Genomic DNA, 13194 nt, shown 5'->3' on the forward strand with positions numbered 1-13194 from the left:
AAAAACATGTTCAGAAATACAATTATATAGATAATATGGGCTGAAAGTGCACACTCCCAGCTGCAATATGAGAGTTTTCACATCCAAATCGGAGAAAGGGTTTAGGAATCATAGCTCTGTAATGCATAGCCTCCTCTTTTTCAAGGGACCAAAAGTAATTGGACAAGGGACTCTAAGGGCTGCAATTAACTCTGAAGGCGTCTCCCTCGTTAACCTGTAATCAGTGAAGTAGTTAAAAGGTCTGGGGTTGATTACAGGTGTGTGGTTTTGCATTTGGAAGCTGTTGCTGTGACCAGACAACATGCGGTCTAAGGAACTCTCAATTGAGGTGAAGCAGAACATCCTGAGGCTGAAAAAAAAAGAAAAAATCCATCAGAGAGATAGCAGACATGCTTGGAGTAGCAAAATCAACAGTCGGGTACATTCTGAGAAAAAAGGAATTGACTGGTGAGCTTGGGAACTCAAAAAGGCCTGGGCGTCCACGGATGACAACAGCGGTGGATGATCGCCGCATACTTTCTTTGGTGAAGAAGAACCCGTTCACAACATCAACTGAAGTCCAGAACACTCTCAGTGAAGTAGGTGTATCTGTCTCTAAGTCAACAGTAAAGAGAAGACTCCATGAAAGTAAATACAAAGGGTTCACATCTAGATGCAAACCATTCATCAATTCCAAAAATAGACAGGCCAGAGTTACATTTGCTGAAAAACACCTCATGAAGCCAGCTCAGTTCTGGAAAAGTATTCTATGGACAGATGAGACAAAGATCAACCTGTACCAGAATGATGGGAAGAAAAAAGTTTGGAGAAGAAAGGGAACGGCACATGATCCAAGGCACACCACATCCTCTGTAAAACTTGGTGGAGGCAACGTGATGGCATGGGCATGCATGGCTTTCAATGGCACTGGGTCACTTGTGTTTATTGATGACATAACAGCAGACAAGAGAAGCCGGATGAATTCTGAAGTGTACCGGGATATACTTTCAGCTCAGATTCAGCCAAATGCCGCAAAGTTGATCGGACGGCGCTTCATAGTACAGATGGACAATGACCCCAAGCATACAGCCAAAGCTACCCAGGAGTTCATGAGTGCAAAAAAGTGGAACATTCTGCAATGGCCAAGTCAATCACCAGATCTTAACCCAATTGAGCATGCATTTCACTTGCTCAAATCCAGACTTAAGACGGAAAGACCCACAAACAAGCAAGACCTGAAGGCTGCGGCTGTAAAGGCCTGGCAAAGCATTAAGAAGGAGGAAAGCCAGCGTTTGGTGATGTCCATGGGTTCCAGACTTAAGGCAGTGATTGCCTCCAAAGGATTCGCAACAAAATATTGAAAATAAAAATATTTTGTTTGGGTTTGGTTTATTTGTCCAATTACTTTTGACCTCCTAAAATGTGGAGTGTTTGTAAAGAAATGTGTACAATTCCTACAATTTCTATCAGATATTTTTGTTCAAACCTTCAAATTAAACGTTACAATCTGCACTTGAATTCTGTTGTAGAGGTTTCATTTCAAATCCAATGTGGTGGCATGCAGAGCCCAACTCGCGAAAATTGTGTCACTGTCCAAATATTTCTGGACCTAACTGTATATCCAGCCTTGTTTTTGTACATAGACTAGGAGATTAAAAATTCCTACTATGCTTTTGCATCCTTCTTTTTTTAAGCGAGTGGAGCTAAAACACACTGCAACCAATGAAATGAATGGAATAATGATGACAGCAGCAGAAGCAGAGTCTGTTGATTTTGTGGCAGACAGTGACCTTATAGATTGGGTTCTCCTAGAAAGACATGACCCAAATTTGTTTGGGAACATTGGGCAAAATGTAGCAAGGCAAGTGTCATTCTATGGGGAAGAGAATACAGGCCACAAGAAGGGAAATGGGGGAAGGAGCATACTTGAACAAGCTAGAGTATTTCAAAAGTTTTGTGATTTTTTTTTTAATCTATCACTACAACTTTCTTTACCAATGTATGCAGCCTGCACCATGGAGGCCATAATATTTCAGTTTATGCACAATCTCCATCTTCTCATAGAACAGAGTAAAATATTACAGGACATTTACATGGTCAAGGACGTTATTGTGTGTTTTCGAGGGACTATGGGGTAAATTTATTAGGTGGCTCGCCGGCACCTCCAGCTGTCTCAGAGTTAAGTAGCTCAGATAAAGTATCAGAACCGGCTGAGATTAATTTGTCTATAACATGATTTTAATCTACCCGGTAAACCAACACCTGTCAGCTTTATAAAACATTTATGCCTTTCTCGCCATTTAAGCAAACAGTACAGTGGATGGCAAGACGCGAGCTGAATGACTTAAGTAAATGGAAGCGAATTAATCATTATCCTCCCATTTTATGTTCTGGAATAAGTGCCATCTAAGTGTGAGGTAGCGGGGAGCAGCCCTCCCTACTTCATTAAAGAAAACATCACTTTTTTGCCAGTTTTACCTGCCAAAAATGTTTTAATTTGTGACTGCGCTTTCGTTCTATTTATGTTACAGTCTGGAGGTTATTTTTACTTTTTGCCATTTTTCATTATCGGGGGTGCAGGGAGCTGCAGATGTACGGGGCACGTCTCAGTTTTCAGTTCTTTTGCTTAGATGCATCAATTGTTGGCTGGTTGGTGTGCCAAATCACATAATGCAGGGGGCACAGATCTCTATGGAGCTTCCGGGCTGGTAAGCGGCCGCAATGATGGCCACACAAAGTTGGCATACCCTGTGGACTGTTTATATATATATATATATATATATATATATATATATATATATATATATATATATAGACCATTGAGGTGGTTGAAAAAATTCTCTCAACTGAGGTTTTCAAGGATCAGTAATCCGTCTAAAGCATAGGATACTAGTTCTTCTTGTGTCAGCCCAACAGCCATTTGGCTGGACACAACCAGAGCAATCTTGTGTGAGGACCTTTACCAGAAGTCTTCTCCTAGAACACTAGATCCAGAGAAGGGACCTCACTTTACCATTCATCCAAGTGAGATATGAGGAAAGCGTTAAACTTATATGACTTCCACCATAGTTATGACTTTTCTAACCCCCTGAACTGGAGGAGAACCGCTTATCTGCATGGAAACGGGTATTCAGCTGATTGCACCTGATAGCCTTTAGTTTTTGGTAAATCAACTATTAATAATAATAAAGGACATTTGTCCGGAAGAGGGACAACTGTCTGTCATCCTGAGGGCAGGTGCAAAAATGGAACCTGACATCAGAAAAGTGGTTTTGCTATAGTTTTCAAGTAAAACTTTGTTTCCATGAGGGGAACTGTACCCTCGAGTTGGCGGTATCACCGGTATGGTATACTGGCCGAGTCAAGTCATGGTGTGAAGAGATGTTCTTCCCGTTTGATTGACATCTCCAGCCAGGTGATGACTCGGTTGATTGGTCAGTATACCGTACCACTACGATATCTCTAGGTAACAGTTTTCCACTCACAGAGGGAAGTTTTTACTTAATAACTACCATGCATAGTTTAGCAAAAATATCACTGTACCACCACTTCAGCGGGTAGGTCCCCACCCCTGACCATCCTGTTCCAAGCAAACTTCCATACATAGAGGATTTCTAACATACATTTTATATAACACTGATTGAGAATACCCTTTTTCTTTCATGGTATAAGTCTAAGGGCTACAGGCTTTATCACTTAATAGGGCCACAACAAAATAATGACATAATGAATATTACACGTTTAGGACACATTTCAAGTTGGGATAAAAGAGTTTTTAGCGTTTATTAGTGTCTGTTCTGTAATCCTGACCAAGGTTCCAGTTGGAAGGCAATGTGAAGAGTGAAGATCTCATGCATCTACATCCTGGCAAGACCAAGTCAATGTGTGACATCAGCCTGCAAATCATTATTACCTACTTCTCAGCCTCTAGGTATCACAAACTAGGCAAAAGATGTTAGCACTTAGCAAGCATACTGTCCAACTGTTGCCTGAAAATGTAGTCCTAGCCCAAATGTTAGTGATTCTTCTATATCAAGACCCTCTGTTAGGACTTTCTCCTTAGACATTAGTGATTGGACTTGCAGCAAATATCCTTTGCTTACAATTTACAGTGTGGATGGGATTACCAGGTGCTGTAATCTGTAATGGTAAAATAAGGAGAAACAAGAACGTCTCACATTTTTATTTTGCTTTTTTACAGATGTAAATATTGTGACCGGTCATTTAGCATTTCCTCTAACCTCCAGCGGCACGTCCGAAACATACATAACAAAGAGAAGCCTTTCAAATGCCACTTGTGTAATAGGTGTTTCGGCCAGCAGACAAACCTAGATCGACACCTTAAGAAGCACGAACACGAGAATGTTCCAGGTATGCCGTAGTCCTGGGTAATGTACTAATGAGATAGTATCAAAATTGTGATCAGTGTTGGGTAAGATTTGCTTTGCTTGCTCGGCCAAACCCTTCTAAATAACAATGGTTCCTCCAAGTGAAAGAATAGTATCTATACTCACCTCCGGTACCAGCGCAGTTCCAGCGGTGTCGGCACTGCTTCTCCCTTTTGGCCAAATAGTGGCAACTTCACTGTCCCCTCCATCGGACAAATCCAACAACCAGAGGAAGCGGAAGAGCAGCCGCAGCTCTTACTTTCTCCAGATGTTAATTACATCCGAAGAAAGGGACAGAGGTGCGGCCGCTGGTAGGCTGCAGGGATCACACGACAGAACAGTGCTGACAACACTGGAACGGCAGCGTTGATGAGTATAGTTGTTCCTAGTTTACTTCGGGGAAACATAGTGATTCAGAAGGGGTTGTCCAAGTAATGCAAACCCCCTTTTGTTGGCTTGGTTGACGTCAGTGTTAGAGATCTCAGAATTGGAAGCCTCTGATTACCCCTCATACCCTGTGCCATTTATAAAATTAGTGTATTTTGATGGTTTTTGAGCCCTATTAGGCATCAAGACATGAATGCCACCATTATCGTTGCACCCTATAACACAGCACCTCTGGTTACCCTGATAATATTTAGATCAGCCAGTGTAGGGAGGGAGCTCGAAGCCTACCAGCCTTCTTCACATGCTCCCAACATTCATGACTTCATGGTGCTTAAAATCTAATTCATTGACTCAAAGGTTCTCCGAGGTCTTCCAAGACATGAGAGTTTATGAGAAACGACTGCCGAAAAATGATGCAAAGACTGATTATCACCTTCTTAGGCCCCACACATACCATCACATTGGTGTGGTCCATTACTGGATATTTTTTTGTTACATATGACTGGAAAATATTTGGAAACAAATCACAATTTTCTTAAGTAGAACTTTTATTTGTTTGGTTGTGTTAATAATTCTCTTCTAATATTATATTTTTCCTGGCCAGTGAGTCAGCACTCAGGAGTTATTGGAAACCATCACGGAACTAGCGTCTCATCCCCTAATTCTGAATCAGAAAACCATGCACTTTTAGATGAGAAAGAAGATTCTTACTTCTCAGAAATTCGAAACTTTATTGCAAATAGCGAGTTGAATCAAACTTCAAGTCTAGGCGAAAAAAGGTAACTAAAATTATCATTTTATACATATATTTTATACTGGCTGTAAAGTTAAGTGTTACAAGACTCGGTCTTGGTTATTTCATACTTGCATCACTTCCTCAGTGAGTCACAAGATTTTGGCTCGGCGAGTGTAAGAAAATTGTATTATGTCACTGGATCTCGTTTGTGGAGGCTTTGTGGTAAATCAGGCAGCATGCGTATAAAATGTGATGTCCGCTGATGAGTTTATAGAAAGCCGACCCCGGTGTTGTCAGCCAGCTGCACGGAAGAATGTTGCCAGTTCTAGACAAACTTTTCTTAGGATGAAACTTGGAAGACGAGCGACCACCAGGTGCATCCTATAAATCAAATCGTTGGATTCAGACAGTCTTAAAATTGATTATTAGTCAGAGAAACATTGTGATATTCTGAATCTAAAGGTCACGATTGTTGTCTTTTATGTGCTAATGTGTTTCCATTAAGTCTAGATAGACCAGAGCTCAGCTTGCCATTTGGCATAGGGTAGTAATATAATGTGTATGTAGGAAATCTTTTTTTTTTGTACAACATAGATTGAAGTGTATATCAGAATTATTTGTTGGGGTCTACTTTACCAAACTAACACAAAATGCTTACACTCATGGTAAAATCACCACTCTTATGTCCTCTAATAATGTCCAATTGCATCCTGATCTGACACTGTAGCTTTAGGGACACTAACTAAAGGCCGCTTTACACGCTGCGATATCGGTACCGATATCGCTAGCGTGGGTACCCGCCCCCATCTGTTGTGCGACACGGGCAAATCGCTGCCCGTGCCGCACAACATCGCCCAGACCCGTCACACTACTTACCTGTCCGGCGACGTTGCTGTGACCGCCGAACCGCCTCCTTTCTAAGGGGGGCGGTTCGCTCAGGGTCACAGCAACGTCACAGCTGCGTCGCTGAACCGCCGCCCAATAGAAGCGGAGGGGCGGAGATGAGCGGGACGTAACATCCCGCCCACCTCCTTCCTTCCGCATTGTGGCCGGGAGGCAGGTAAGGAGAGGTTCCTTGTTCCTGCGGTGTCACACACAGCGATGTGTGCTGCCGCAGGAACGAGGAACAACCTCGTTACTGCTGCAGTAACGATTTTTGAGAATGGACCCCCATGTCACCGATGAGCGATTTTGCACGTTTTTGCGATGATGCAAAATCGCTCATAGGTGTCACGCGCAACGGCATTGCTAATGCGGCTGGATGTGCGTCACCAATTCCGTGACCCCAACGAGTTCACATTAGCGATGTCGTAGCGTGTAAAGCCCCCTTAACTCATCGCCCCAGCCAGGTCCCATTCTCCCTTGCTGCCACATGGCCTTTCACATGCTCTTCTGCCTTCCTCCCCTCCCGGACCTTGTGCATGAGACACAGGGTAACCAGGAGTGCACCTAACACATGAGCACACGCACGGACCCTCCCCTTAAATTGCCGGCATGCTATTTCCCGGAAATACCTCTCAGCTTAGTTTTCTGTCACGTTGGGATCAGGTTATGACAAAAGGGTGCTTTACACGCTGCGACATTGCTAGCATGTGCTAGCGATGTTGCAAGCGATAGCACCCGCCCCCATCGTTCGTGCGACATTTTGTGATCGCTGCCGTAGCGAACATTATCGCTACGGCAGCATCACACGCACATACCTTATCAGCGACGTCGTTGTGACGTCACTGCGGCGTCACTAAGCGGCCGCCCAATAGCCTAGGAGGGGCGGAGATGAGCAGCCAGAACATGCCGCCCACCTCCTTCCTTCCTCATTGCCGGTGGACGCAGGTAAGGAGATGTTCGTGTGACGCCGCAGGAACGACGAACAACCAGCAGCATGCACCACCAATGATATTTGGAAAAGGAGCAACGTGTCAACGATCAACGATTTTAGACGTTTTTGCGATCGTTGCACGTCGCTCCTTGGTGTCACACGCTGCGATGTCGCTAACGGCGCCCGATGTGTGTCAATAACGACGTGACCCCGACGATATATCATTAGCAATGTCGCAGCGTGTAAAGCACCCTTAAGAGATTTATCTCAAAACGCGTAAACCGGACCAACAAGACCTGGTATGTCATATTTCTGTATGTCTTAGTTTTTGAAGATTTCATCATATTTTTGGAATATGGGATGAGTCTTTTTTACGTGATGGACTTGCTATATTTTTTCCATTTGGAGTTGTGATGCAGCCAATGGCACTGGGAACATTTCACGAGTGGAGGGAAGAATCGATTCAATGAAATCTCAATAAAATTCTTGCTGCAAACATAACACCATCTGTAGAAAAGCTGAAGTTGAAAACAAGATTGCTTCTACAAATGTATAATGATCCTATACACATCAAAATCCACAATAGATAACCTCAAAAGGCTCAAGGTGAAAGTTTTACAACGGCCCTGATGTGAACATCATTGAAAATCTGTGTCTAGATCTCAAAAGAGCAGTGCATGCAAGACGAGCCAGGCATCTCACAGACCTGGAAGATGAGCCAGGAATCTCGCAGAACTGGAAGATGAGCCTGGAATCTCACAGAACTGGAAGACGAGCCAGGAATCTCACAGAACTGGAAGCCTGGAATCTCACAGAACTGGAAGACGAGCCAGGAATCTCACAGAACTGGAAGCCTGGAATCTCACAGAACTGAAAGATGAGTCGGGAATCTAACAGAACTGAAAGACAAGCCAGGTATCTCAAAGAACTGGTAGACGTTTCCAAGGAAGAATGGATGAAAATCCCTCAAACAAGAATTGAAAGACACTTGGCTGCTACAAAATCACCTACAAGGTGTGATACCTGCCAAAGGGGGTGCTACTAGGTACCAACCATACAGGGTGCCCAAACTTTTACATTGGCCCATTTTCCTTTTTAAATTAATTTTCAGATGTAAAATATTTCAATTTTTTTTGCCTAAAATACAAAGGAAATGTGTCATCTTTAACTTTATGCCTTTTAGAGATCAGTTCATCTTCAACTTTCGTAACTGTTCACAATAACTGTAATTTTGATTAGGGGTGCCCAAACTTTTACATGTCAATGTATATTGCTGGATAGAGGAGATTCCATTTTCTTGCACATTTTCAATGGGGAAAAAGTAGATCAGATTATCAAACAAGAATGGAAACTTAATATGGAAGAATAAAACCACAAATCCACCAAGTCCAACCAACGGATGGGAAAGTATATAGGTACAAGCATAATGAATGATACAGTCTGCCTTAAGAAAGATCATTTTTTTTCCCCCTGATCCCAATTTTGGATCGCCTAAAGCAAACTTTCAGAAAACAACTTTGGGGCATGTGCACATGTAGTGTTTTTTGCTGAGTGTTTGGAGCAGAAATTAGCTATGTATGCACAGAGTCTTTCTGCGGAGTTTTCTTTTGAGACCACTGAGCAGAAACTTCAAGTTTTCAATAAGTTTTGCCTTTTTGAAAAATATTTGAAGAGTTTTTTCTCGGTTTCTATTCCACAGCCTTCTTGAAAAACATCATGTTCACATAGCCACTGAGTGGAAACTCAAAATTTTTGAGGAGTTTGGAGATTTGGAGAGCCTCCAGTCAGTTTCTGCTCCAAAAATACCTCCAAAAAATATGGCCTTACATGTTTAAAATTGACTTTCCAAATTTACGACCACCTTCCCTCCTCCCCAACATTTCCTTAGGGAATATCTTCTTTATGCATACAGATCTAATTCTTTTTTAGAAAACAATTAGGGGAAATTTGCACGCTGCGACATCGCTAGCCCTCGTCGCACATGCATTATCTTGTGATAGCTGCCGTAGCGAATATTATCGCTACGGCAGCTTCACACGCACTTACCTGCCCTGCGACGTCACTCTGGCCGGCGACCTGCCTCCTTCCTAAGGGGGCGGGTCGTGCGGCATCACAGCGACGTCACACAGCAGGCGGCCAATAGAAGCGGAGGGGCGGAGATGAGCGGGATGTAAACATCCCGCCCACCTCCTTCCTTCCGCATAGCCGGTGGAGGCAGGTAAGGAGAAATTCCTCGCTCCTGCGGCTTCATACACAGCGATGTGTGCTGCCGCAGGAACGAGGAACAACATCGTACCTGTCGCTGCAGCGAAGTTATGGAAATGACCGACACTACACAGATCACCGATTTACGACGCTTTTGCGATCGTTTATCGGTGCATCTAGGCTTTACACGTTGCGACGTCGTTACTGGCACCGGATGTGCGTCACTTTCGATTTGACCCCGACGACATTGCAGTAGCGATGTCGCAACGTGCACAGTACCCCTAAATCTTATTTCATTGTACTGATTATTCCGTCCATTACTGGTCATCTAATGTAAATTAGGCAATAGAAATGTGCATTTCTTTTTTTAAAATTAACTTCAATTAAAATGAAAGAGCACATAAGAACCAGAGCCTTCAAAGATCTAACTTTATAAACCACACATTCAATATTAATCTTCAAAGCCTGGGAGATATAGAGAGTGTGAAGGATAAAGCTTGTCTGTACGTGTAGAGCAGGGGACGGCAGCGGGTCCATTATTAGGCTAAAATTAAGTGGCTGGTAAATTAACGAAGGACGTTGCATTAATCATCTAATAGGACAAGAGGCCTCTTTCTTCATGGCTCAATCAAGAGCCTTCACCGGCAGTGTGACCGCCCTTCAGATCACTCCGTCCCAGCTGTGGCCTGCAGCCTGCAGTTATTTATCTAAAAGCTGGAAGGTGTAGGAAGCTTTCAACACAATTTTAACACTGTTTTTGTTGAGTTAGTTTCTCAGGCTCTTAGGTTAAAAAGGTGATTAGATTTTTTTTTTTTGCTATAAGATCATATAGCAGTTCCATTTTTATATTGCTTATAACCTTGGCTAAGAAAGTTTTACATAGTTAAAGCACCACTCCAGCGTTTTGTTATGGGGGGGTTTAGCGTTGGAGTGGCACCGCCCACTGTCATGTACTCACCTTCCAGCGTCTTCACCGCTTCGGTCTCTCAGCACCATCTTGCGCCTGTAACATCTGACTATCCGGAAGTCGGAAGTCAGAAGGTACAACACACTCTCTCAATGCACTTCTATGAGAGCCAGAATGTGGCTCTCATAGATTTACATTGAGTTGTGACCATGAAACACTGAAGCTCTCTGGCAGGTCACAAATCGCCAGAGCCCAACGGAGTGTTGGCAATAGCGGGAGTAGTAGCCAGAAGGTAAGTATCAGACAGGGGGCTGGGGGCTTGCATTCAAAGAACCATTCCAATGTTTTGTTTTGGGGGGTTTTAGTGCTAGCACTGAAGTGGCGCTTTAAATCCAAGTCACCCTGTCCCCTGGCATATACTCACTTTCCAGTGTCTTCACAGTTTATTGCCACCGTTTTGGTCCCACGACACCTGCCCGTAAAATCTGACAGGCCGGAAGTCAGAAGTCACATCACAAGCGTTCAATGCATCTCTATGAAAGCCAGAATGTGGCTCTCATAGACTTACATTGAATTTTCACCATGAAACACTGAAGTTCGATGCCAGGTCACCAATCCACGGAGCCCAAAGGAGTGGTGGCAATAGCAGGAGAAGCAGCCAGAAGGTAAATATCAGGCAGGGGGCATTGGGCTTGCATTTAAAGCATCACTCCAGCCATGCAATAAAAAAACGATAATTAACTGGCCACAATGCTGCATATTCTTTTTTAATTTTCAGTGGAGTTTTTTCAATGTCTGAATATAATCATAATACAAATTAGAAAAAAAAAATAGTAGACCGTTATGGGGACTTAGCATGAGTTAGGGATAAAACTTTTGTCCTTTTTGTGGCCACACATAGGCATAAAGCAATGAAAAACTTAAAGGGATGGTGGAAAGCTAAAATGTATTTTAATCCTAAAAGCGTCGAAATCTAAACTCCTTTCTGATATACTATAATTAGACAGCCCTTACTGTTCCCTCACTACTCGATCTAGCTGCTTTATTTATTCTTCTACTACTTCCTTTTAATGACGCTTTGTTTGAGCATTCCAGTGTATGCTGGGAAATGAAAAGAGTCATCATCAGGGGGAAGTCACTGCTGCAGCCTCTGTCCCCTCCCTGGGGCCCCCCAGGGGCTGGCCTAGTCTTTGCTCTACTGAGTATGTGTCGGTTGTCAATTCCAAAGTACAGTATGCTCATGGAGTCTTGTCACTGTACAATATGCACAGTGACAGTGCACTCACTCGCCATTTTTGGCCGGAAGTAAGGAGACTGCAACACAGCGCACATTGTAAGAATAGATAACATGCAAGAAAAGCAGAGGCCAGCTCCACCCCCGATAGTGACGTCTCTTGGCTATATTTTCACTAATGTGTTAGGGACATGATTTTATGATTATTACTAATATATCAATATTATAGGCTTTTATCCTGCACTTGTTACTACCGTTCACTTCACAGACTGCTCCAAGCTTCTGTCCAAAAAGCGTCTGCTGGTGGAGGAGCCATTGACCAGACCTGTCCTTAGTCTCCTCTATTAGAAAAACACTGCATATGGGAAATGTGTTTTTCTATTGGTGGAGGCTGATGGACAAAAATGGCCACATGCCCTTCTATCGCCAGCTATTGAGATCCAGAGATCTGTGCAGTCTGTGAGGAATAAGGAGAACCTGTAATACTTATATATTAGTGTCGCGGGCGGGGGGGGTGCGCTGCTCGACCATGCTCGCGGCTCGGGTCCGGCTGATGCTGCTGCTGCTGCTGCTCGGTGGCTCGAGCGGTGGGCCAGATCTGGGGACTCGAGCGGCGCTCCTCGCCCGTGCGTGAAAGGGGAATAGTTTTGGGGTTTGGGAAGTCAGTCCGTGACGCCACCCACGGTTGTGGTGAGGTTGGGACACCACCGCTGCTCTGGACGGGGATCCCAGGAGCGATGACCGGGAGCAGCCGAGATGTTTCTCTCCCCTCCATGGGTAGGGGGGTTTTTGGTAGTCCCGGGGCCCAGTGATGGTGACTGAAAGGTGGATGGTGGGGTTTGGTGAGGTGCAGGGTCGCGGGGGCAGCGCGGTGCCAGACGGCACGGTGGTACTCACTCAGCCAATAACGTACACGGAGTCTCTGGTAAAACAAACGGCTGAATGGACGGGTTCCGCAGAAGGCTGCGGTGATCACTCCCGGTAGGTTGGCGGTGACTGCCTCTCCCTGCACCTGTGATGTGTTTTTGGCCCCGATGGCTTCCCACCGGTAGCCCGCTCCCCAGCGATGTGTTTGCCAGAAGAGCCCCTTTTTGCCCGCAGGCTCTGGCCCTGGGAACTCTAGCTGTGGCGGTAGCTGTATTTCCCTTCACGGTTGAGCGGTTGCCATCAGTCGGGTCTTTGCTGCTGTGAAACCGCGGAGGTTCCCATCGCTGACGGATTCGACCGGTTTAACGGTGACTCCAAGCCTGTTCGGGGTCTGTAGGCTCTGCCGAATGGTGCTGGCTTCTCTTCGCTCCCCGGTTCGGTACCGGCGGGCCACCGCCCGTCCCCGGTCCTTACGGTTATGCGTCAATCGGCCTCTCCTGCACACGGTCACCACCGTCTGCCAACCTTGCTCTTGGGTGCCCGGGCCACGTACCCGGACACGGTCAGTCTCTTCTTGCTCCTCCACTACCACTTCACTTAACTCTCACTTCTCTCTCCCTAACCGTTCTCTCTTCCTTTCCCGCCTCCAGGACTGTGAACTCCTCAGTGGGTGTG

The 13194-nt window shown here is 44.7% G+C and overlaps 1 protein-coding gene across 8 annotated transcripts in view; it reads left to right on the forward strand.

Annotated features, from left to right (window-relative positions):
• Positions 1-13194, forward strand: part of PRDM16 (PR/SET domain 16) — an 869912-nt gene that overhangs the window by 835065 nt on the left and 21653 nt on the right. For all 8 annotated transcript variants that reach the window (XM_075328421.1, XM_075328422.1, XM_075328423.1 and 5 more), the window contains 2 exons: positions 4181-4350; positions 5359-5533. In XM_075328421.1, coding sequence (XP_075184536.1) covers positions 4181-4350; positions 5359-5533 — 345 coding nt within the window. The remainder of the gene's footprint in view (positions 1-4180; positions 4351-5358; positions 5534-13194) is intronic.

The sequence above is a fragment of the Anomaloglossus baeobatrachus genome, chromosome 11, assembly GCF_048569485.1.
Source record: "Anomaloglossus baeobatrachus isolate aAnoBae1 chromosome 11, aAnoBae1.hap1, whole genome shotgun sequence".
Taxonomy (NCBI): Eukaryota; Metazoa; Chordata; class Amphibia; order Anura; family Aromobatidae; genus Anomaloglossus; species Anomaloglossus baeobatrachus.